The sequence below is a fragment of the Blennius ocellaris genome (assembly GCF_963422515.1).
Source record: "Blennius ocellaris genome assembly, chromosome: 15".
Classification (NCBI taxonomy): Eukaryota; Metazoa; Chordata; class Actinopteri; order Blenniiformes; family Blenniidae; genus Blennius; species Blennius ocellaris.
In genome coordinates, this window is record NC_137664.1 from 21325334 (window position 1) to 21349729 (window position 24396).

Below are 24396 nucleotides of genomic sequence, written 5' to 3' on the forward strand. Positions count from 1 at the left end.
GAGGCCGGATAGACTCGGCAGGCCCAAACGTGTTGTGAGGGTCTGCTGGGAACATCTGGCCGAGCCCTCCGTCCGCGCAGTTTTCAACTCCCCCCTCCGGGAGAGCTTCTCACAGATCCTGAAGGAGGCTGGAGACATTGAGTCCGAGTGGACCATGTTCTCCACTTCCATTGTCGAAGCTGCTGCTCAGAGCTGTGGCCGCAGGGTCTCTGGCGCCTGTTGTGGCGGCAATCCCCGAACCCGGTGGTGGAAACCGGAAGAAAGGGATGCCGTCAAGCTGAAGAAGGAGTCCTATCGGGCACTGTTAGCTCATAGGACTCCCGAGGCAGTCGACAGGTACTGGCAGGCCAAGTGAGCCGCAGCCCGGGCTGTGGTGGAGGCAAAAACTCGGGTCTGGGAGGAGTTCGGAGAGGCCAGGTAGGAGGACTTTCGGTCGGCCCCGAGGAAATTATGGCAAACCGTCCGGCGCCTTAGGCGGGGGAAGCAGTTCTCCACCAACACTGTTTACAGTGGATGTGGGGAGCTGTTGACCTCAACTGGGGATGTTGTCGGGCGGTGGAAGGAATACTTCGAGGACCTCCTCAATCCCACCACCACGTCTTCCGTTGAGGAAGCAGAGGCTAGGTTCTCAGAGGTGGACTCGTCCATTACCCAAGCCGAAGTCACCGAGGTTGTTACGAAGCCCCCGTGGGGGGTGCTCCGGGAGTATGGAGTCCGGGGCCCTTTGTTGAGGGCTGTTCGGTCTTTGTATTCCCGGAGCAGGAGTCTGGTTCGCATTGCCGGCAGTAAGTCGGACCTGTTCCCAGTGCACGTTGGCCTCCGGCAGGGGTGTCCTTTATCACCGATTCTGTTCATTACATACATGGACAGAATCTCTGGGTACAGCCGGGGCCCGGAGGGGGGTCTGGTTTGGGGACCACAGGATCTCATCTCTGTTATTTGCAGATGATGTGGTTCTGTTGGCCCCATCAAGCCTGGATCTCCAGCGTGCACTGACACGGTTCGCAGCCGAGTGTGAAGCAGCCGGGATGAGGATCAGCACCTCTAAATCCGAGGCCATGGTTCTCGACCAGAAAAAGGTGTCTTGCCCCCTCCAGGTCGGTGGAGTGCCCTTGTTACAGGTGGAGGAGTTCAAGTATCTTGGGGTCTTGTTCATGAGTGGGGGAAAGATGGAGCGTGAGATCGACAGGCTGTTGTGGTGAAGAAGGAGCTGAGCCAAAATGCTCTCGAGTAACCGGTCGATCTTCGTTCCTACCCTCACCTATGGGGTGAACTATGGGTCATGACCGAAAGAACGAGATCCCGGATACAAGCAGCTGAAATGAGCTTCCTCCGTAGGGTGGCTGGGCGTACCCTTAGAGATAGGGTGAGGAGCTCAGTCACCAGGGAGGAGCTCAGAGTAGAGCCGCTGCTCCTCCACATTGAGAGGAGCCAGCTGAGGTGGCTCGGGCATCTATTTCGGATGCCCCCCGGACGCCTCCCTAGGGAGGTGTTCCGGGCATGTCCCTCCGGTAGGAGGCCTCGGGGCAGACCTAGGACACGCTGGAGGGACTATGTCTCTCGGCTGGCCTGGGAACGCCTTGGGATGCCACCGGAGGAGCTGGAGGAAGTGTCTGGGGTGAGGGAAGTCTGGGCAACTCTGCTCAGACTGCTGCCTCCGCGACCCGGCCCCGGATAACTGGCAGAAAATGGATGGATGGATGGATGGATGGTTGTTTTGTGGGAAGACAATTGTCAGGGTTAGTGTAACTCAATTACATGGCAGACAAGAAGCTCAGTTCAAAAGTGTTTATTATAAAAACCACAGCAAAAGTGAAGTCAGGCAGTCCAAGGTCAAAACCAGTACAGGCGATTGAGGAGGAAATCCAGGAGGCAAAGTCGGGCAGGCAGAAGGTCGAAAAACACAAAGGCAACACGAGGAAAAAATGGCGGGTACGAATGGTGTGAGAACGCAGATGAACTGGCAACTGGAGCTACAAGAGTGGGGAACTAAATACACACACTAATGACAATAACAAACAACTGTGACCAGGGGTCCGTTTCACGAAGCAGGTTTAAGGATTACCCCAGGTAATTGAACACCGAGTTGAGGGAAATGCGGGATTTTCCGTTTCACAAAGGGAGGTAACTCAAACCGGAGGAAGCGGGGTAACTCAAGCCTGTTTCACGAAGCGGTGTAACGTCAACTCCCGGTCAGTTACCGGGGCAACAGACGCTCTAGAACTAACCTGGTCGGGAGCAGGTTTTTGTCAGTGAACACGGAGTTTTGCTCTGGTTCCGCCCCCTTTCAGACGGACACGTTATTTCATTTCCTCATTCAGCGGGGGAGTTTTGGTGAAACAGTTCTGCAGTGCCTTATTCCCGAGGCAAATTAGACGTCAACTTTATTCCCTCAATATGGAATGTGCTTTTGATAATGATCCGATTGATGAAGGCGCAGCATTACTTCGCCGAGAATTTAATATTCGCAGATAATATTCGCATCATCAGACCGCGCATAGATGTACTGGCATTTCCAGACACCTTCCTTTTTGAGCGGTACCGTTTTACTGCCGAGACCATTATGTACATCCACAGTTTAATCGCTCTGTACATTAGCAACATCACCAGCTGAGCCTTGCCCTGACGTCATAGCAGATATTGTGCGTTGTGCTGCGTTTCCTCGCAAATGGCAGAGCTGTCAGAGACACCATATGCCATCATCACTTCGGGGTCTGATCACCACCACCACCACCAAATAAAGACATGATGCACAATTCATTTGGTCTTTTTTATTTCCTACAAATACAAGCGCTAGTTTAGTTAATGTAGTTAGTAGTTAGCATAATTCACCTGGGACTGTACACCCACCCTTAACTTGTGCTCCAGTTTTTTCCATCTTCTGGAGCAGGTGGAGTCTATAGATCTGTTTTACAGATAACTGGGAGGACACAAGGAGGACATTCAATTATTACAGTTGGACATGAATTCCACAGAATGAACCTCTGGTGTTTACTGAACATCTGTCTCGCTGTCAGTCCTTGCAGTGGATGTTGAGGGACCCTCCTGCTGCTGCCCAGCCAGGCCCTGTTAAAAAGGATGATAATGTGTCAATACTTCAGTGAAGACAAAATATCACTCTTTATTCCACCACAATGTTTCAGAAATGTAAACGGGATGAGAACTATCATACCTCTACAGGCCTTTGTGGATCCTCCTCTGTAAAGGCAGCAGACAGGGTTTCCTGTACTCTTCATCCTAGATGAATATGTTTCAGTATATTTAAACTACCATTTTGCAAGATCTTTGGAGTGTTGCCTACTTACAAGGTCTGTTGTGGCATGAGGGGGTCCAGCAGGCAGAGAGCACCATCCCAATCTGTTGGGTGACAAAAAAAAGACATGATGGGGAAATAAAGATGAACAAAAGGAGGCTTAAAGAGATATATAGGCCTCGGCATATTATATATTATGAAGGAAGTGGTATCTTGAGGGCTGAGCTCTGAAGAGGAGCTCCTCCAGGGATTCCCTCAGCCACTGGCCTCCCAACATTCTGGCTTAGGGCTCCTCTGCCTCTATTAAAGGTGGAGGTGCTGGGCCACCACCCGTTTTACAGGCATCTGCCTTCTTTCTGTTGGCTGAGTAAAGTCTGTCTTAGTTTAGCCTTAATTATTTGACAGCACATGATATGGGTGAGAAGACATTTATGTGTTTGAAAACAGCATTATGTTGGGAATAAAACACCTGCACAGTCAAATGGCCACTTGATATTTACTGTACAATGTCACACATGATCGAAATTACGTTAAGAAATGTATTGATTAACAATTAAATTGGCAGCGGTCTTACCCGATTGGACAATGTTTTTATATTTCACTTTCAGCTGCTGCCAAGAGCGCTTCTCCCCCGCGGAATTGCACCCAAAAGAAATAAATTAATAAGCTACCATCAAGCAGTATTCCCTTGCAATAATGTTGCGATGACAAAGACGTTTGAACTTACGGATTCACTTGAGCAGCAATCTTCTTCCACGCCGCCTCCCTCTCTTTAGCAGCCGCTGCGCTGTTGCATTTTTTTTTTTTAATATGTTCATATTCGCCATATGATGGGATCAATACTTCCTGCTCCACTGGCGTCAAAAACTCTGCCCTCCACGTCTCAGTTGTCATGGTGACTCGTTGAATCGAGGCTCCATTGATGCGGTCTTTTTAGAGTCGTGGTGCACGCGCTTGACTCCAGGTGAAACTACTCCGAGTTCATCAAACTGATCAAAATCCGGCGTCGTGAAACCGAAAACTCCGCGTTTTCTGTCTCAGTGTAACTCAACTCAGAGCTCGGTGTTAAGCCCATGGCTTCTTAAACCTGCTTCGTGAAACGGACCCCAGGAGGAGAAAGCAGGAGAGCACAGGAGCAGAGCTAAGGGGAACACAGGAGAGGAGGAGTGAAAACTCTCAGGAAGGGAGGAGTGAGTGAGAGCAGGATCATGACAACGATAATATTTTATCTATCCATCCATGCATCCATCCATCCATCCATTTTCTTCCGCTTATCCAGGGCGGGGTCGTGGAGGCAGCAGGATGATATTTTACTCCTGCTTTAAAAGACGAAAGTGTGAGTGGTGAGTGATGACAGATTCCCGCCACAGAGTGGGAGGCCACAGACCCACTGGAGACGCGTCTCAAGATGAGGAGGTGAGAATCTGTTGCCATATCATGAGAATATTGAGGAGAATAGACACAATAGTGGCTGCTGAATGAATTCAGACACACTCATTAATAAAAGTCTTCTTTGTGTTCAGGTCATTGATCATCTCTCGCTTTGTGTTCCCCTGCAGGAAACCATCTCCTCCCCGACCCCAACCTCAAGGATTTGGTTTTTTATTTTAAAAAAACAAAAAACAAAAAAACACTTTTTTGTATTTTGTATTATTGTAGTTTGTGTGTCAAGTGGAGTAAACATGAGCTGCAATCCCCAGTGGATCCCACTATTTTAATTATTGGCTTATTTTCAAGATAAAAGGCTGCTGAGTGGAAAACAATGCGACAATTGTTGAAGTCCCGGTGTCTCCACTGTCCACAGGGTTGTCAGAGGAAGCCAAAGTCAAAGGCAACAAAAGTTGTGGTTTCGCCATATGAAAGCATCAGTGAACAGTCTAATAATGATGGAGCCCCTCCACCGACACAACAACACTCAGGAGTGACCACTGGGCTTGAAGCCATTTTATTGTGAAAGAGGGTTGTCCGTCCACAAATTCACTTCAACTGGTATAAAGACCTCTAGAACCAGTAGAGGCCCAGCAGGCCTCGTCCCACTTGTCTCTTTCCTAGTGTGAGGCGCAGCATATGAAGGTTGTGTTATTTTTCTGCCTGTCTTGCTGCTTCCAATTGTTCGCCAGGGAGGAATTTTAAGAATACAGTGAAGAATATATTTTCATACATACAGTGGGTTCAAAGAAAAAGTTTGTTTACGGTTTTGGCAGGACAACAGACCCTCAACACATGTCAGATATCAGCATATTATCAATTATTTTCAAATTTTGCAACAATTCCCAGGAAAAAAAAAAATGTTGTGCAGCATATTGTTGCCTTGGTGGCTTGTTTTTACAGATTCCACTGGTCCCCCAGAGATTATGTCGTAGAAAATGGAAGAAAAAAAATTGCTCGAGTGTAAAATAAATATCTAGTGAGTTTGAATTGGAAGAAACACCAAAAACTTTCATTTAGCAGGCACTGATTGAAGAAAATGTAAAGTTATTTGAAATGGAAGTATGCGCTCTTTTAAATCCCAAGCCAGTAGTTGAAGTAGTACTGTCACAAGGAGTGTCAATGCTTAAAGCTGTTGACCTCGTTTTGGTACCTGTGGACAGTCGCTGCATTTCACTGCCATACTTGTATCTGTACGAGTATGTCGGAGAACATCAGGTGGCCCCAGCGGGTTTCCAACCAAGTGCTGAGACCCGCACATGCCAGCTGGCTCGGCCACGTCCTCCGCCTTCCTCCCGACCATCCGACGAGCGCCATTCTCCAGTTTGACATGTTGGAGGCGACCACGAGGCAAACCCCGCCCCCGGTGGCTCCACGTCGCTACGGGAGAGTTGCTGTGGAGAACAAAGGGCAGCTGGCACAAGACCGTGAGCTCTGGAGAGACCTTCTTCATCTGGTCGGCTTAACGCACAGAGACCAAGAAAAAGGTTTGGAATCACTTGGAGCCAATTACACAGGGCCACAGGGTGGCGCTGTTTGCTCAGTATTCAGCCGCTACCACAGTGTGACCCTCTCATGTTCACAGGAAGCTTCTCTTGTCTCCATTGTGTGATGGCGTTTGCGATGAAATCACATTTAGAGTTGTGCGATTTCACTATTTCAATGAGATTCAAACAATGTGATTACATTCTAGCAATGCATCTACATTGTCAGTGATGTTTGGCAAATGAAGCCATCTCTTCTTTTCAGACATTGATGTGACGAGGTCATCAGTGCGCACCCCTTCATAGAAGCACATGCTGCTGTAATGAAGTTTGACCACCACGTGTGGAACCGTTGTGGAAACTTTCAGTTCCAGAGCTCTAATTGGTCAGATGTTGGCAGGCTTTGCTTTAATCCAGGAGTCTGTTTCACTACAGTCCTGCAGGTCTGGAGGATTATTACTTTCAAATTGCAGACAAATGTGTCTCCAGTGTGATGTGCAGGTTCTGTGTGGTCATGGATATGAGACTGTGTTCTTCATCAGAGCGGCACATTTGCTGAAGTGGAATGTTTAGAGAGAACAAGTTCCTCCGGGACCCTTCCTCCACCACAGGAACAAACCCACATATCCCTACTGACATGTATGTGTCTGTGGCAGGCGTTTTTGAGGTGGCATGGTGGCGCAGTGGTTAGACTCTAACCTCACTAGTCTCAGGACCCAGGTGCAGTTCAACTGTAGCCTTTCATCTCCAGGTTGCATGTTCTCCCTTTGCCTCCAGTGGTTTGGTACAGGTACGCTTGTTTGGTTCATTGGTGACCTAAAGATGATTGCTTGTCTCTGTTTGCCTCAGTTTACCCTGATCTCAGATGGATGGATGGATGGATGGATGGATGGATGGATGGATGGACTGGAGACAAGGCAAGATGATTGACTGATCATTTTGGCAGTTTCTTATTTCCTTTTGAATTTCTTTGTTTTACATACTGGTTATGAAAGTTATTGATGGTTGTTTGTTGACTGTTTTTCTTCAGCTGGATGCTGATCATTTTATATGTTGTTTTTCTTTATAAATACTGACCTTCTGAGGTGTTCCATACTGGAAATTGCCTGAATAATGGGAATGATCGTTGGCTAACCTGAATTCAACATAATTATCAATGAATAACTCATAACATTTTAGATGAGTTTATATTATTAGCCTCTGTGTGGGAAAAACACAGGAAAGTCAAGCAGGAATGTAATAGTGTCCGTACAACAGCAGTAGAATACATACGTTGAGAACATAAGTTGAAAGTAAAAAATGTTTATTTCTTTGTACAGGTTTTATCGAATCAGGTTATTTCTACTGCTGAGTGCAGAGCAGACAATGAACAGAGTTAATGAACCTCAAAGAGACAATATTTATCTAAACCTGATGAGGACAGATGCAGAGCATCTGTGATCATTGTCAGTATGACTGAGCCTTCAAACACAGTGAAACAGGATTCATGGTTAACACATGAATATTCATGAGAGCGGCTTTAAGAAGAGGGTGAGCGGTTAAATAATTCATTATACACGTGCAAATATACACGTACGTGTACGTGTGTGAGTGTGTGTGTGTGTGTGTGTGTGTGTGTGGTCACTAAATATGTAGGTTTATTCAAACATAAATATAATTCATAAACAAGTACTTTTTTTTGCTGTAACAAATCCATCAACGACCATCTGAATGTGTTTCCTTCTAAATCTTGTGTAAGATATTTGTTTACAGATAAACGTCTGTCTGTAAATGTTTGTAGCTTCTTAAATGCATGTTATTTATTTTTGATTTGGTCGCTGTTTACATTTCAGAGCTCCAGATGTGCTCCTATTGTATCCTGAAAAAGAGGAAAAACCTCCTGCAGTTGACCTTCGTGGCTCTAATCCCACATCCAGTTCACTTTAACTGAGAACAAATTACAAAGACATTGAGTCTGAGCCCCAGTTAAACAGGTTCATACCTCCTCCTTTAATGATACAAATTCAATAACCGTCTTTTATTTATCTTGTTTACATGACTGCATTCAATTCAATTTACGCTTCTACAGTAGCATAATCACAACGCTGCTGGCTGTGTTGCACGGGGTTCCACTCCAATGAACACACACACACACACACACACACACACACACACACACACACACACACACACACACACACACACACACACACACACACACACACACACACACACACACACACACACACACACACACACACACACCACAGCCGGTGGACCACAGTGCAGAGCTTCACCACAGTGGCCAGAATGCACCCCAGGATGGCGCCCCCCACAGGCAGACCAAGCTCAAGTCCCCATGAGGAGACACCAGGGTAAAATAAATAGGAGCTTATAACATGAATCAATAAATGAAAATAAAATAAATTGAGCTAAAACATTGGGTACATTAGAAAAATAAGAAAAATGAAAAGCAAGTGAAATAAGCAAATAATTAAAGATAAATTAAGCTAAAATATTGGAAAAAAGTAAAGTAAGTCAGTAAAAATAACGCCACTGTAGTCTGTGTGGCCCTGAGGTCCTCCGGCAGGCTGCTCCATAAACGTGGGCCACAGTGACAGAACCTGGTCTCACCATAGGTCCTGGTCCTGACACCAGGAACCCTCAACAGGCTGGAGCCAGAGGACCTCAGGGGCCGCGAGGGCTCATATTGTAAAAGCAGGTCAGAAAGATAAGAAGGCCCAAGACCATTAAGACATTTATAAACTGATAATAAAATCTTAAACCCAATCCTGAAACCCATGAGGAGCCAATCTGGTACCGGGTAGTTTGGTACCGGGCTGCACAGAAAGAATAAATAACGTACATTATTTCAGTTCTATTTATTATCTGAGTCTGAACTATATTAGCGCTGATATTAAACCCACAAGCAACAAAATGAGTAAAACCAGTCGTCTTTGGAAAGTTTCTTTGCAAAGAGGAAAAGGTCCAGTGAGGAAGTGAGGAGACAGAAGAATAACATAAAAGTAAGTAGAAAGTACACAGTAGATTTACATTTATTATCATATTTACAAAATACCACCATTTTTGTGTCGGTCGTATCATTTTATTTTGTTGTATTTATCCGCCATACCTTAAGGCCGGTCCGTGAAATTATTGTCTGACATTAAACCGTCACTGGTCTAAGCGACTAGAGATAAAAGTATCAGCACCTCCTGTTGGCCAGAGAGAGAAATGGATGGACTCTGACGATGTTCTTCAAGTGATAAAATATTTTTGTACTATTCTTAATATGGAACAATAATAGATATTTAAGAAAAAGCTTTGTTGAAAAGGTAGTTTTTTCAGGAGTAGTGAGAAGTAACTTGCCATCAGGGTCGACCCATATTCGATCTTAGTTATCTTGATTAAGCAGTTAACCCTGAAAACCATCCCCCTGAATCTTGTGCTGAAACAATCATGCCCGTAATTTTGAGTCTGTCCAGAGGATGAACATACAATCTGCACCCAGACGCCACCAGCTTCCAAGCAAACACTCAAAGCACTGTAATACACTGCAAAATATCTAAACATTTATGTAAAATGTTATTATGAGACATGATAGATAATTTAGCTTGTTTTAAAAGTTGTTTACTTATTTTCAGTCCTTTATTTTACAATATAATCTTACATCTAGATGTAAAAAAAAATGAGATTTGAAGGTTTCTTTTCAAGTAAAATTTGCTGCATGAACTGAATAATATTATATTATTTTATTACAGCTACTAATATTGATTTATTGAATTTTTTTTTTAATATATACTTGAACCCAAGTGATATACAGTACATGAGATGATCCTGACAGCTGAAAGCTCTGCCTCCCACTGTACTTTTAGAAAACTTTGGACCCTCCAGTCAGCAGAACTAAGTGTTCTTCTGGATGATATGAGACTGACAGCTCTTTAAGATACGATGGAGCCTGGCTGTTAAGAGCTTTATAGGTTAAAGGAAGGGTTTTAAATTCTTTAACAGGAAGCCAGTGAAGACTGCTGTGATCTCTCAAGTTCCTGTCACTTCAGATTGACTTCAGCTCACTGCGGCCACCTCCAGTGTGAAGAAGGTGGTTGTAGATATTTCAACGTTAATCAGTTTCAAACGGACTTAAATCTACATGAAATAGTAATAAAATGATCTGTCTGGAGGCCTTTATCAGGCATGTGACTCCAGGAGGTCAACAAGAAGCAGTCAAATCTACTACGACTATCAGTCAGTGTTTGCAGCCTCCTGTCAGCGCTCTCTCCTCCACAAACAGACAAACCCAACATGGTTTTAATTCCCACGTGAACCACGGTGGAGAGGAAACCTCAGAGGCGTGACTGTCTTCCTCCACCGGCTGAAGACCGAAGAGCTCAGAGGAACAACACACATTGGACACTTTGGAAGAAGTAAAATGAGAACATAACCAGAATACACCTGGGCCATCTCCATCATGTGGAATTAGAGTCATCAAGTATTTCTCTCTTGACAGATATTTGTATGATTATACTCTATTTCTGCTCCATGTCAGAGTTTTCCTCACAGAATAAGAGGAGAATGTCACTGTGTTGGTGCCTCTGACCATGAAAAGCATGAAAGGAGACCACCAGAGGACCGACAAACAACAATTTGACGTCGTCAACAAGCAACGTCTCCTGAGAGCAAACGGCGTGGTTGGGTGTTGGTTTGGATGCTCGACGCTGGTATTTACATGTTATTCCTGCACATTTACAGACCAAGCAATCTGAAGCGGTTGTTGTGGAAACAGCGTAAGCTCATATCACCACAGCGCTGCCCTTATGATACAGAGGTTCAGACGTGGACGTGGATCATAAAACTTAAAAAATAGAAATAAAAAATTACACTGTCAAGTTACAGTGAAGCTCTACTATTGATTACTTCAGACGTAACCTGCAGCTCTGCTGTATCCATTTCTAAAGTCTGACATTTGTTAGTAGGAAGTCTAATTACAGAAGTAACTTGCTTTTACATCAGTTAGTCAGAGGAAGATGCTCTATAATGTCATGTTAGCACTTTTGTAAAGAAATCCTTCGTGGACTAATGATGAGTTGAAGTAGAAATGAAACATCGGAGGTAAAGAGCTCACATGCAGACAACTCTGAGAAAGAAGGCCGACGTTTCTTTTAGAGTTGCTAATGCTAATAACAACCACAAGCTAATGATGAGCTGCTCCTCCCCAGTAAACAATGCTTTAGTCAAAAAGTAACAGTGCCTGGTCGACAATGACAACAGTTTGTGAAACTAATACTGGGGCTGACAGTGGACTGAATGAGCAGGACAGCCAGAGGCGGCAGATCAATGAGTTTTCAGCAGCGGAATCAGTTCTTGATTATTTATCAAACATCAGTGACGACAGCGAACGGCTCGACGTGGCTCGTTTCTGGTTCTCAGAAGAATCCCTTGAATATAATCACGCTCAGGGAACTCAGAGGTTTTAGAGGCGGGCTTGAATCTGGAAGTTTGAATCCCCATTTTGGGTCCCTGAATGTGACTGTTGACCCCCAGCAGCTCACTGCTGCTAGTATGTGTGCTTCAGGTCAACAGAACGGTTCAAATGCAGACCAGTAATGTCGCCGAGAGGATCACTATCATTTCTTTACTTTTATTCTTTCAATGTCGTAACAAAAATAGATTTTATATGACTGATAATTTCCTCCAAACCACATTTTGAAGCCCGTCTAACGAGCTCATGAAAAGAAGTTGCCAGAATCACAAGAAAACAGCTTTGATTGTTTTTGCAGTTCACTTATCTTCGGTGAGGACTTTAATTAAACATAGCAAACTACAAATGTCTGAATTCATCACTGCATGAATGGATCGAACACAAAGCTCATTGTTTAACTTTTTATTTGCTTCTGCTGGCATGAAGAGATCAACGTAAGATGTCCTTTTACATGAACAATGAATAATGATATCATGCTTCTTTTTAAATGCACTTCATTGGCTGCAGTAAATCAATCAGTGTGTACGATCAAGTACAGAAACAGCAGAAAAGAAATTGGTGAACTGCAGCATTCGGCTCCACCAGCTGATCACACGCCACAACCTGACAAGTAGGAGCTCAAGTCCTGGCCCTGGCAGTGTTTCCTCCAGGCCACCCTGAAACCACAACCAAGTGCTGTTTATTCCTCCACACATGAGGGTTAACGTGGTGAGTCCATCCCATGTTCAGGTCTTACCAGGCGCTGATGCCGTTGGGATCCCTCACCACACGTCTGGCACAGTTGATCGCCACGTAAACGTTGTCGCCGAGAAGCTCTGTCATTAAAACAGAAAAATGAAAATGTGAAATACAGTGTATTCCAGCGAAGGGACTTTGATGAGGGTTTGGGAGTTTGGAGGACTCTGAGGTCCTCAAACATAGTCCAAATTAGATTTGTATATTTCAAAGTTTCGTGTGTTGAGTAAAGTGGTGATTTGCTGGGTTTATTAAAAAAAAACAAAAACGGATCAAATGTCAAACAGATAATAACCTAACTGCTCATTTCTATACGTCTATGGATCATTTCTATTTGGTTCATGAGGTGAGCAAAGAAGAAATTCACCTATTTCTTCATACTATATTTACACTACAACAAAGAGCAGCACAAATATAAGACACAAACACAAAATTTGAGAAGAAAATTACTTAAAACCAGGGAAATTATCTGCCTATGCAGCAAGTAAGTTTAAGTAAATAAAATCTAGACTGAAGGCGATACTGTAAAATTTAGGACTAAAAATGAGTGTACTTTTTAAACTTGGGAAGAAGTTGTCACGCTGCTCAGAGGCGGAGTCACGTTCAGTCTAGATGGCCCATTAAACTGAGAGGACATGGGGTCATAGAGCAGGTGAAAATGGTGGACGTTTGGTGATTGTTTACTGACCATTGCAATGGATGTTGCAGCCGTTGGCTGAAGAAGTGCCGTCATCGCACCAGTAACGGCTGTTGATCTGGAAGATTCCATAGTCTGTGCTGCCGTCGCTGTTGTGGTTCGTGGCATCAGTGTTGTAGTTGGACTCCCGTTGAGACAGGCACACCCCTGCAGAAGAAGAAGAACGCTGCATTGAGCATCAAATGTAACACGAGCTTGAGTTGTGTCTTACGTTGAATCGTGAGTGAAGCTCAGTTCAGCAGGTTGAGAAGAGTCTTAAACATCCTTGATACAATAACCTCAGACATTGATTTTATCTCTGTGCCTGATCGCAGCTGGTTCTTTGTGCTGGATTCCTGCACAGTTTGTCAAATACTACGAATCTTTCTCTTTCACTTTCAGCATAAACACTGCTGCTCACTGCGGACACTGACACGTACACCCAACCCCTGTGAGAATAAGTCCCACCATTTCTTTAAATCGTACCAAGAGAAAAAAGTCTTTATACTCAGTCCTGGACGCTGGTCAGGAGCAGAAACTGTCTGAAGTCGCCAGCATACAAACTCCTCAGCTCCCACAGTAAACATGTTTATTTCTCAGAATAGTAAACCTTTCATTTTTCCTGCTATTGTATGTTGGTGAGCAGGCTGATGGTCTTTATCAGAGGCAGAGAGTATCAATAAAGATCTGTACACCAGCCCATTGAATTTACACACAATAAAGTAACCAAACACCTAGAAACTAATGTAAAATTACAAAGAGCAGATGAATCATTCCTAAAACAGGAAGAAAAACAGAATCCAGAAAATATATGAGGCTCTTTGCTAAGAAAGGTCAGGTTCTGTTTGTACCTTTACTTCAGTGGACATTTGTCGAGGTTTTCAGTCTCAGTTCCTCTCCGATGACATGAGACTGGGATGTCATACGAACAGAATCATGTTTGAGTTGTTTCTACTCACAGTCGGCCAGGCTGACTCCTCGGTAGCCGTCCATCCCGGCCCTCTTCAACACCTTGGCCCATTCACATCGATCGAACACTTTGGCGCTGCTCACCGCCACCAGCAGCAGGAACACCAGACTCCGACTCACCATCTTTGCAGAGCTTTCCCCAAAGAGACTGGAAAACCAAAACAAGTTAAGCAGGTGTAAAGCTGCAGGACAGATGCTTCCTCCTCTGCTCAGCCGCCTCTTTTATACTGCAGGCATCGCCCTGATAACAAACTTTACTCAATGCCAAAAAAGGCGTATCAAACACACTTCGCCAGCCTCCATCTCCAGATAACGGTTTGTTCAGCGAACTGCAGAGATCCTGTGTCTGCTCTGACTGTGTTATCAGACTGATTGTTCAGTCCTCAGACTGTGAATGGAAAGGCTCATCATGACCTCAAAGTTTCACTCATGTCCCGTAGGAGGATCATTCAATTGGATCTACAAGTTGTGAGAACTACTTCAAAGATAAAAATGAAGAGAAAAAGTAAGTAAAGAAGAAAAGAGGATCAGTAAATCATTTTCAAATAGTTGCTGAGAAAGTTCGTGTTAATCTCAAACTTTCATTTTTAGCAAATCCAAGGCAAATTAATTTCTCTAGCACTATTCAGACACAAGGCAATTCACAGAGCTTTACAAAATAAAGGAAATACATTGAAACAAGATGATTAGGAATTTTAAATCTCAAGCGGTTGGGGTTATGAAATACAATGGTTGTTGATGATATTTTAATCCTGCTTTAAAAGACGGGAGTGTGTCAGGAAGTTTGTTCACAGCTGAGGAGATAGGAACTAAAAGCTGCTTCACCTTGTTTCTTCTGACTCTGGGAACACTGAGTAAAACTCATCCGAACTCAAACGGTCAAGGAGCCCTGAGGGGTCTGGAACACTGATAAACCTCATCCTGAGGTCTGGATGTTTCAGAATCTTCAAGTGAATCTGAGATGTATTTAGGCCAAAGGCCATTCAAACCTTTATAGACCAGAAGCCACATTTTAAAGTCAATATTTTGACGCACTGGCAGTCAGTGCAGAGATTGACATTCAGGTGTCATGTGCTCCACTATCTTTGTGTTGGTGACGACTCTGGCTGCAGCGTTCTGGATGAGCTCCAGTTGTCTAAAGCTCCGTTTCCACTGAACAAAATGTGCCGGTACAGTACGGTTTGGTTTGGCTTTTGGCAGAGACACTGCGGCTGTAACCGGACGGGCCGGGACTGGAGCGGTTCGGATGTGGCTGCGGTCATCTGTCCATGCCGGCCCTGGTCCCGCGGCTTCTGACGCACGTCAACCAAAAAACCAAAACTGGTTAACAAAACAACTATAGTGCTGTGTGTCATCTGCACAGTTATAATAAGAGATGTTCTAATGTTCCAGAGTTAGCATCTACATGGTAAATAAAACAGCCTCAAGGATGGAGCCTTGAGGAACCACATAATTCATCCACATGATTCTCATACGCTCAGATTCATAATTAGCTATTGAAGAAAGAGAATAATCCCCATCTTGCAATTAAACTTTAAACCAAATTGATGCAATGGCAGGAATTGCCAAATATTTTCAAGTTGGTCCAGCAGCATGTTGGTCAATTGTGTCAAAAGCAGAACAAAGATCCAGTAACACTAAAACTGAAAGTGTTGGTGTGCCACTGCTCATGTAGAGCAGTGTAGAAGAGCTGTTTTCATGCTGTGGTTTGACCTCCACCCAGACTGGAAAACCTTGAAGTTATTTATTTTGTGCCAGAAAAGCATTATTGTATATAAACTGCCTTTTCAATAATCTTATACAAGACAGGCTTCCTATGGGCCTGTACTTATTAAACACTGAAGCATCCAGATTATTTTTCTTTAAAAGAAGTTTACTGTCATTAGAGTTTTTGGAAAAACGCCCGTATGAAGAGAGCTGTTGACTATCTGCAGTACATCTGGAGCTAAACAGTTAAAAACACCTTTCAAAATCTATTGTGGGCTTTTCTCTACACCACAGACTACTTTAGCTTTGACTGGCGCTGTGCTATCTATGATGTTTTGAAATTTAGAGCTGAAGTTATCTACAAGGCCGTTGACAGGAGCCCAAGGCAGAGCGGGCATGCTTGTGAATGTCTGGGTGAAGAGCAGTGGCGGGCCGTCAGGGCCTGTAAGGCCTTCTGTGAAGGTCTGTGAAGAAATTAGCATTAGCTAACACATAGTTGTGTTGATTTAATAGTGGTTTCGTCAACCTACAATGACTAAATAAGAAGAGAAAGAGATTTGGTTGCAGATTTATTGTGAAATCAAGACAGACTTTTGAACAGGTCATTGAACGCACCGCAGCACTCCAACGCAAGTTACTTGTGCACTACAACCACCTCCACAGCAGGATTCTGGACTATTTGCCCGACACAGATTTCAAGACAATGACCTTCTGGACCCCCAGAAGTTCAACTGCTTTTTTATGCAGCAATAGAAGGAGAGTTGTGCTCTCCAGATGTTTTTAATTAGTGAAGGCTACAGGAAGATCTATATGTGATTCGACTGCTCTTTATACTGCATTTCTGCATAAAAACATGGTTTTTATAGCAATAAAAATGTTATTGAGAGGTGGATTGATTCAGAATAAGCACTAGTGAAGGCCGAGGTCTGACGTCTGAGTGTTTTCATCAATGTGATGTTTCCTGATCAACTCTTGTTGACTGCTGTAAATGAAACAGAGTAACGGTCAGAAACAGCCACATCTTTCACCACCACGTCATAAATGTTTAGACTTTTTTATGCTGGAAAAGTCAAAGAATGTTCAAAGATGTTCAGAAGTTCTTGAGCACTGTTGTCTTCAGGATTATCACAATTAATATTAAAGTCAACCATTATAACAGTCATAATGAAAACATACAGCAGAGAGTTTGCGAAAGTTATGAAAGAAGTTTGTGTTGTATTTGGGTGTTCTGCAGACGGTTGCTACTCCACCTCCTTTCTTCAACACCCTGACCTCGCCGAGAAGCTGAAGTGTGGAGGAGCTGATCAACAAGTCGCTGTTGTTTTCATTTCACTAGGCTTGTGTTATTTAAGCGAAATATAATCAGTGATTAAAAGTGACTTACCCGACAGAGAGCCAACATTTAGTAAACCAGATTGTAGCGTAACGTGATCGCAACTGGATTCAGGCTGAGGCTGACGCACCGCTGTGGTGAGATTAGATAGAGTAACTGTATGTTTGTTCTTCCTGATAGGGTTTCGACCACGCGGCCGGCCGTTTGAAATCACTGGTCTGTTGAACAAAGCAGCAGGGGGTCTCTGTGTTCTCTGCTGCTTCTCTAAAGGAAGCTGCCTTTGACCTTCAGTGGTTAAACGTAGTAGTGCCGAGCCTGCTGTCATGTTCATGACAATTAGTTTACATTACTCTAGCAGCATTCCCGCACACCGTTTCGAAAATGCCTTTATTGGCGTATTGCTCGGTTATCAAACGTTGCGTGTCCTTGGGAAATTGCTCTTGAAATAAGAAAATCACAGCAGAGTCAAGTTCGACTGCTCCACTAAAGCACATCCGTACCGATGAACCACTCATCCACCAGGTGCTTTGTGAAGTCAAATATTCTCTCTTTTTTTTTTTTACACACATTTTGCTTTATAAAGTGCTTTGAAAAAGGCAGCAGTTTGAAAAAGGCACTAATAAAATAAGGAGCTTGACTATAGGATTGTTTTTTTTAAAAAAGGCCAATGAGTCTTTTCTCATGCTTTCGAGTATATATATGATGAAGAGCATATTCACAGATTCATAGATATAGATATATTCAGTAGATAAAGCTGGAGGCTTCCACAAAATGCTTTCACATCATGACGTGGATCAGATATTATCTGCTGAACTTCTTCCTCTGTTGTTTGTTCAAAAAGGTAAATTTTCTTCCTGTATTTCTAGCTGGTTATGGCTGCTCATGTATTGCTTTAATAAACTATTAAACCGTCAGTTCTTGGGTTTGTCAGTGTTGTGGCTCTTTGTGGAGATTTGGATGAATCAGCTTGTTTGGATGCGAAAAGTGAAAAAAAGTTATGAGTTAGACACACAGTTGAGGGTTTTGATAGTCCACTGGAGTTAAAAATGGAAAGACAAATAAGAGAAGCAGCTCAGTTTCTGTTCCTGCTGAGGAAGAGAAAGTTAGAATGGGACTTTGCTCAGTTGACACATCACATTGGGAAATAAAAGTGTTTTTTTCCTTGGATTTTCTGGCTCTCAGCTATTATTTAAAAATACTGTGTAAATACAAAGTCACTCTGTTCACCCCCAAGGCTGATAAAAGAGTTAATCACATTCATGATTAAAATGGGAACCAAAACATCTTCAAACATGTAACTTTCTCTAACAATGACAAAAACCTTTGGTGGGAATCCAGTTGATCAAATTTGTGTGAAGGCAATATCTGATCTCTTCATACATCCTCACGACCAACAATCATGGCCAAGCACTTCCAGTCCAGAGAAGTGTAATATACAAAGTCCTTTAAAACAAGCACAAGGAGCTAAAGTGCTGTAACACAACAAAGAAAAAGACCTGATGGAGCAGGAGGACGTCTCCTGGTGGAGGTCTCACCTGGACAAGTCTGCAGACACTGAAGATTCCTCTTGAAGAAGCTGCGAAACTGAGGAAGTCACAAGAAATCTTCATTCTGTTTACTGCAACAGGAAGTGTGTGTGTGTGTGTGTGTGTGTGTGTGTGTGTGTGTGTGTGTGTGTGTGTGTGTGTGTGCGTGTGTGCGTGTGTGCGTGTGTGCGTGTGTGCGTGTGTGCGTGTGTGCGTGTGTGTGTGTCCACAGGGTGACGCCATGATGAGTCCTGAAGACAGCTGGGTAGCCAAGTGGCAGAGGATAGGTGAGGATCACCTGCTCCACATACTTAACCTTCTTTCTCTTTTGTCTGATTTGGTTCCACCTCTAGTACAGTCGGCTTTTCTCAGGGCAGCTGACCAACATCTTCTCCCACTTTTAAAATCCACAATGCAACGCAGGAGAGCTTTCTAATTTGTTTCCTCCAAAGTGGCGGAAACTGCCTCAAAATGCATCTCAGGTGTATTTGTGGAAGCATCCACACCAGAAGAGGTTTACTACGTGTTCCCAGAGTCAGAAGAAACGAGATGAAGCAGCTTTTAGTTCCTACGCTCTTCACCTACTGACACACCTCTTTGAAATCAGGATTTAAAACTTTAGTATTTGCTCACACTTTCCACTGAACAATACATTTTGCCTATTTTAATACCTTTATGCTATAGAAATAAATGTGCCTTTCCTCTAAATGTTCAGGTACCCCAACTACTGCCTGTTTCTAAATATAGTGTGATATGAACTTTACATCCAGGGTGTTAAACTGGCTTTACTTCAGGAACTGCAGCACCATTTTTTTCCAACTGTATCATGTTAAAATCTTCCATTAAAGTACACATCACTGTGATCATTCACATCAGTCCTGTATATATTTTTTTAATTTCCAACTTTATTCAACTGATGAACGGTGAAATCCTTGATTGTTTTTCTGCTTCTTCACACAGCAAACTTCAAACCCGGCGTATACGCAGTGTCTGTGGCCGGCAGACTCCCTCCAGGTGCCTCAATACAGCAGAGCAGTGAATGTTTAGGGCCTCTTGTTGTTGTGTTTACTGACCTGTTGTGTGTTTGCTCACCCCCCCCCCCCCCCCCCCCCCGAAGGTGTGGTGAGAGAGCTGAAGAGCCGAGGAGTCATGTACAAATCCAGAGACACGGCAGTGAAGACGTGAAGCTGCACATGCCCCTGCACCCCGGCTGTCATGTCTTGTCTTGTGGAGCTGTTCACTTCTGTTGACGTTACAATTCTTAGCATGGATATTTCTTGTTTCTTTGGACAACAGAAAATAAACAACACTTTCATAGCAAAATAAACTTTGTGTTTGCATGCTGATTCTGAGCATCTATAATCTATAGTTCTAGAATCGACAAAATGCATGGACACAGTCTGCCTACATATTAGTTGTGAGAAACAGTTTCACTAAAAACTCTTATTCTTTCATTTATCCAAAATAAGAACATGATAATAATTAGTAGAGATAAAACCAAAACAAACTGAAGGAGAGGAAAGAAGCAATGTCCATAATCCTTCTACCAGACAGACACTAACCTAAGATTTCAAATAGATATAATATAAATAATAATAACCTTTTATAATTGTGCTCGGTCTTTCACAATCTGACTCACTGAGTCATATTCAATGTAAGTAACACAAAAAAATACACTTTTGAAAAAACATGTCTCTGTAAATGCCACGAACTGCTTATACCTAACCTGGTGGTTTATTTCATGTGTGTTTTTGTGTCCCAGTCTGAGTACTGGGTCCCCCAGTCTGCTGAGGGCTTGATCCCAGATTCTGCTCAGCAGAGTGTCACAGAGGAAGCTGAGTCTCAGGTTCCGCAGATATGTGCTGTTTAGACTTTTAATAGTATAGAATAGACAGCCAACAACCCATGACAACGCTGGAAACCATGACTTTCTCCTACTTTCAGTGTGCTGAATGCTGGGTCCCTTCGTGTGAGTACTGGGTCCTCCAGTCTGAATTCTGGGTCTCCCAGTCTGCTGAGGGTTTCTTCCCAGATTCTGCTCAGCAGAGGGTCTTAGACGAAGCTGAGTCTCGTGTTCCACAGGCAAGTGCTGTTTAGAATTTTAATAGTATAGAATAGACAGTCAACAACCCATGACAACGCTGGAAACCATGACTTTCTCTTACTTTCAGTGTGCTGAATGCTGCGTCACCCAGTCTGCTGAGTGCTTCCCTGATTCTGCTCAGCAGAAGGTCACGGAGGCTCAATCTCCTGTTCCATGGGTAGTTAGACCATGGAACCATGGTTAAAAAAAAGCCAAAACCAGGGCTTCCCTTGATTTTGAAGAAGATCACTGTGACTTCTTCCTCTCTGTGTCCTTCTGTGGACGTTAACGGTGTCTTTCCTCTCATTTTCTCCTCAAATAGCAGCAGCAGTTGCAGCCACACCTCGAGAACCACCAGGGGGCCGAGCAGCTTCAGGCGGCTAAAGAGCATCAGAAGGCCGAGAATCATGATCCAGTTGATCAAGCCCGGGACTGTCAGGCTGATCAGCACCATCAAGCTGATCAGCGCCACCTGGTGGAGCAGGACGAACAACGACGGCTCAACAATGAACGTGGGCTGGCTGATCAGACGGAGAAGCAAAGGGACCACAGATTGCCATCCTGGAGTGGGAGGCCACAGGCCCACTGGAGACGCGTCTCAAGATGAGGAGGTGAGAATCTGTTGCCCTATCATGAGAATATTGAGGAGAATAGACGCCCTGAGAGTGGCTGCTGAATCAATTCAGACACACTCACTAATAAAAGCTGTTCTTCTTAGAGTTCAGGTCAGCCCATTGATCATCTCTCGCTTTTTGTTCCCCTGCAGGAAACCCTCTCCTCCCCGACCCCAACCTCAAGGGTTTGGTTTTTTATTTAAAAAAAAACAAAAAACAAAAAAGCTCTTTTTTGTATTTTGTATTATTGTAGTTTGTGTGTCAGGTGGAGTAAACATGGTCTGCAATCCCCAGTGGATCCCACTATTTTAATTATTGGCTTATTTTCAAGATAAAAGGCCGCTGTGTGGAAAACAATGGGACAATTTTTGAAGTCCCTGTGTCTCCACACAGTCCTGTGGACAACAGGGTTTTCAGAGGAAGCCAAAGTCAAAGGCAACAAAGGTTGAAAGTTGTGGTTTCGCCATATGAAAGCATCAGTGAACAGTCTAATAATGATGGAGCCCCTCCACCGACACAACAACACTCAGGAGTGACCACTGGGCCTGAAGCCATTTTATTGTGAAAGAGGGTTGTCCGTCCACAAATTCACTCTAACTGGTACAAAGAGCTCTAGAAGATTAAAAAAAAAAGTTTTTTTTTTAATTCACATCCACAAACCTCAAAGCTGTGCTGCCAGAGTGTTAAAGGGTCCCTGAAATAATTCTATTAAAATACACCAGTATTTCGCATTATTTTTCCCCCTTTCGAATGATATATGACACACCAATGACAATCACACCACTATCTTGCTCTTGAGCGCCGAACGTCTAAAAATGCCTTTAAATCTCCCGCCCTGTGAATCTGACCTAGTTTTCCCAACTTGCCGTAGTTTTGCGCTGTGACGTATGAGGAGTTATTTACTTCCGCCCACAACAGCTGATCGTAGTGTCTTGTTTACATGTGCTCTGCATTATCGCGTTATTTAGCAGTTTTTTAGAGTCATGCCTAAGTGTTGTGTTGCGGCTGGGTGTTCCCAAATGCCCAGTCCGTCTGTAAGTGTCCATAAATTCCCAAAAGATGAAACTTTGAGGAGATTATGGACAAAACAAGTGCAGCGCACTCGCTCCAACTGGACACCAACAGAGGCCTCCTATCTCTGCAGTCAACATTTCACGGATGACTGTTACGAAACAGCACCCGCAATCCGAGAGTCACTTGGTTTTGATGTGAAGAGGAAACGTATCCTGAAACCTGGTTCTGTCCCCACCATTTTTAAACGGCTTTTTAACGGATTTTTAAACCCAACTTTCAGTAAGTCTTTTTAAAACCTGCTAAAACTTAAGACAAATAGACCAATAAACTTTGCAAAACACCCACTCTGACACAAGGGTAAATACCCAGTCACACACAATATGTGCACACGGGTAAATACCCGGTCACGCACAATATGTGCACACGGGTAAATACCCGGTCACGCACAATATGTGCACACGGGTAAATACCCGGTCACACACAATATGTACTCACGGGTAAATACCCGGTCACACACAATATGTACTCATGGGTTAATACCCGGTCACGCACAATATGTGCACACGGGTAAATACCCGGTCACACACAATATGTACTCACGGCTCAAACATGTATGGTTGAACGCCTTGATTTTCTTCTAATTCTTCCTCCGATGATTCCTCTCCTTCATCTTCGTCCAAAACCAACGATACGTCACTTAAATCTTCGCTAACATCGCTCCTAGGTGCTTCTGTATCGCCAAACCCCTCCATTCTTCAATCAGCTGATGTTGTTTTGGCTGGGACATATAACCCCTCGTACGTCATATCCGGTCTAGCTCAGGCGGCTCACATTTATGGCCCGCAAATATACCGTCGTCTGCTGCATCATGTAAAGTCAATTAAAAGGGTCGGAATTCGGACTTTTATCTGGGAATGTTATATACCTTTCGAAAGCATATTTATTCTTCTTTCTAAAGATGAAATCTGAAAAACATTTCAGTTACCCTTTAAAAACACCTATGATGCAACAGAATCTGGACATTTAATTGTACATTTCAGTGCGTGTGTGTGTGTGTGTGTGTGTGTGTATGTGTGTGTGTGTGTGTCTTGGTAGAGTGGTGGTCCAGATTTGGATGTTTGCAAGTTCGACCACCATATAAGTGAAATCCATTTACCATTTATTTGTGTATAGACTGTGTGTATTTGTAGACGTGTATAAGTGTACGTGTGTACGTGAATGAGTGTGTGAGTGTGTGTGTCGTTCCTCATGTATGGTCCATGTTGCTGCACTTGCTGAAAAAACCTTTTTAACACCAAACATTTGACTCATTGTCAAAAGCTGAGGAATAACATGTTTGAATCAGACATTTTGGATTCAAATGTTTGGTTCTGTTGCTTCAAATCAATCAGAATGAATGTAGTTAATGAAGTAGTTAAAATGGACATTTGGGACTCATATAACAGTTATCTTGTATAAATAACTCAAATCTTTCTCTAAATTGTTTGTGAAAATATTTTTTTCATCACATATGAAGCAAAATGGACAAAAACACTAAACTGAGGCAGATATTTTCAGTATCTCTGTCCCTGAGAGGTATTGTGTCCAAAATGTTTTGACATATTTATGAAATTCATCTGCTGTTAGTGTTCCTCACAGCCTGGTGTGATAAGACTGAAAAAAACAAAATGTTCTTCTCCTTTAGAAGAAGCAGAGATAAGAGTGCAGATTAAAACGGGATCAGGTCAGTGTGACTCCGGTCACACACTCTATATATTCACATTTAATAACCTTTCTACAGAATGCATGATGGGTATCTTGATATTAACAGACACTTCTGGAACCTTGAGCTCATTTCCATGAACTTGTTTTTTCATTCCAGTGTTTATACCAAGTATGAGAACACAAACTTGAATTATATGCTCCAGTATTTCCTCCAAGGAGTCATAGTTTTGTTTCTTCTTTGTTCCTTTCTCTGGACACACATGAGCTACATTGCTCCACGCTGCCTTCCACAGGTCCTCAGGGGTATTAAACACTGCCTCCACAGGTCATCAGGGGTATTAAACACTGCCCTCCACAGATCATAAGGGGTATTAAACACTGCCCTCCACAGGTCATCAGGGGTATTAAACAC

The 24396-nt window shown here is 43.4% G+C and overlaps 2 protein-coding genes across 2 annotated transcripts in view; one reads left to right on the forward strand and one right to left on the reverse strand.

The window, feature by feature from the left end:
- Positions 1-12043: 12043 nt before the first annotated feature.
- LOC308140457 (lysozyme C-like) lies at positions 12044-18644 on the reverse strand. Its single transcript, XM_080510270.1, has 5 exons — positions 18579-18644; positions 13994-14151; positions 13047-13202; positions 12360-12438; positions 12044-12279 (listed from the first exon to the last, which is right to left on the reverse strand). The coding sequence occupies exons 2-5, from the start codon at positions 14124-14126 to the stop codon at positions 12213-12215; spliced, it is 435 nt and encodes a 144-aa protein (XP_080366396.1). The 5' UTR covers positions 14127-14151; positions 18579-18644; the 3' UTR covers positions 12044-12212.
- A 169-nt stretch (positions 18645-18813) lies between these two features.
- Positions 18814-24396, forward strand: part of dcc (DCC netrin 1 receptor) — a gene marked incomplete at its 5' end in the record, with an annotated part of 378467 nt that continues 372884 nt past the window's right edge. The window contains 6 exons of the mRNA XM_080510296.1: positions 18814-18834; positions 20353-20415; positions 20514-20651; positions 20741-20800; positions 20975-21218; positions 21419-21451. Of these exons, the coding sequence (XP_080366422.1) occupies positions 18814-18834; positions 20353-20415; positions 20514-20651; positions 20741-20800; positions 20975-21218; positions 21419-21451 (559 nt within the window). The remainder of the gene's footprint in view (positions 18835-20352; positions 20416-20513; positions 20652-20740; positions 20801-20974; positions 21219-21418; positions 21452-24396) is intronic.

Coding starts and splice junctions, on each gene's coding strand:
- LOC308140457 (XM_080510270.1), bottom strand. CDS start 14,126: ATGGTGAGTCGGAGTCTGGTGTTCCTGCTGCTGGTGGCGGTGAGCAGC. Junction 13,203..13,993: donor AGGAGTCAGCCTGGCCGACT/GTGAGTAGAAAC, acceptor CTTCTTCTGCAG/GGGTGTGCCTGTCTCAACGG. Junction 12,280..12,359: donor CCCAACGGCATCAGCGCCTG/GTAAGACCTGAA, acceptor TTGTGGTTTCAG/GGTGGCCTGGAGGAAACACT.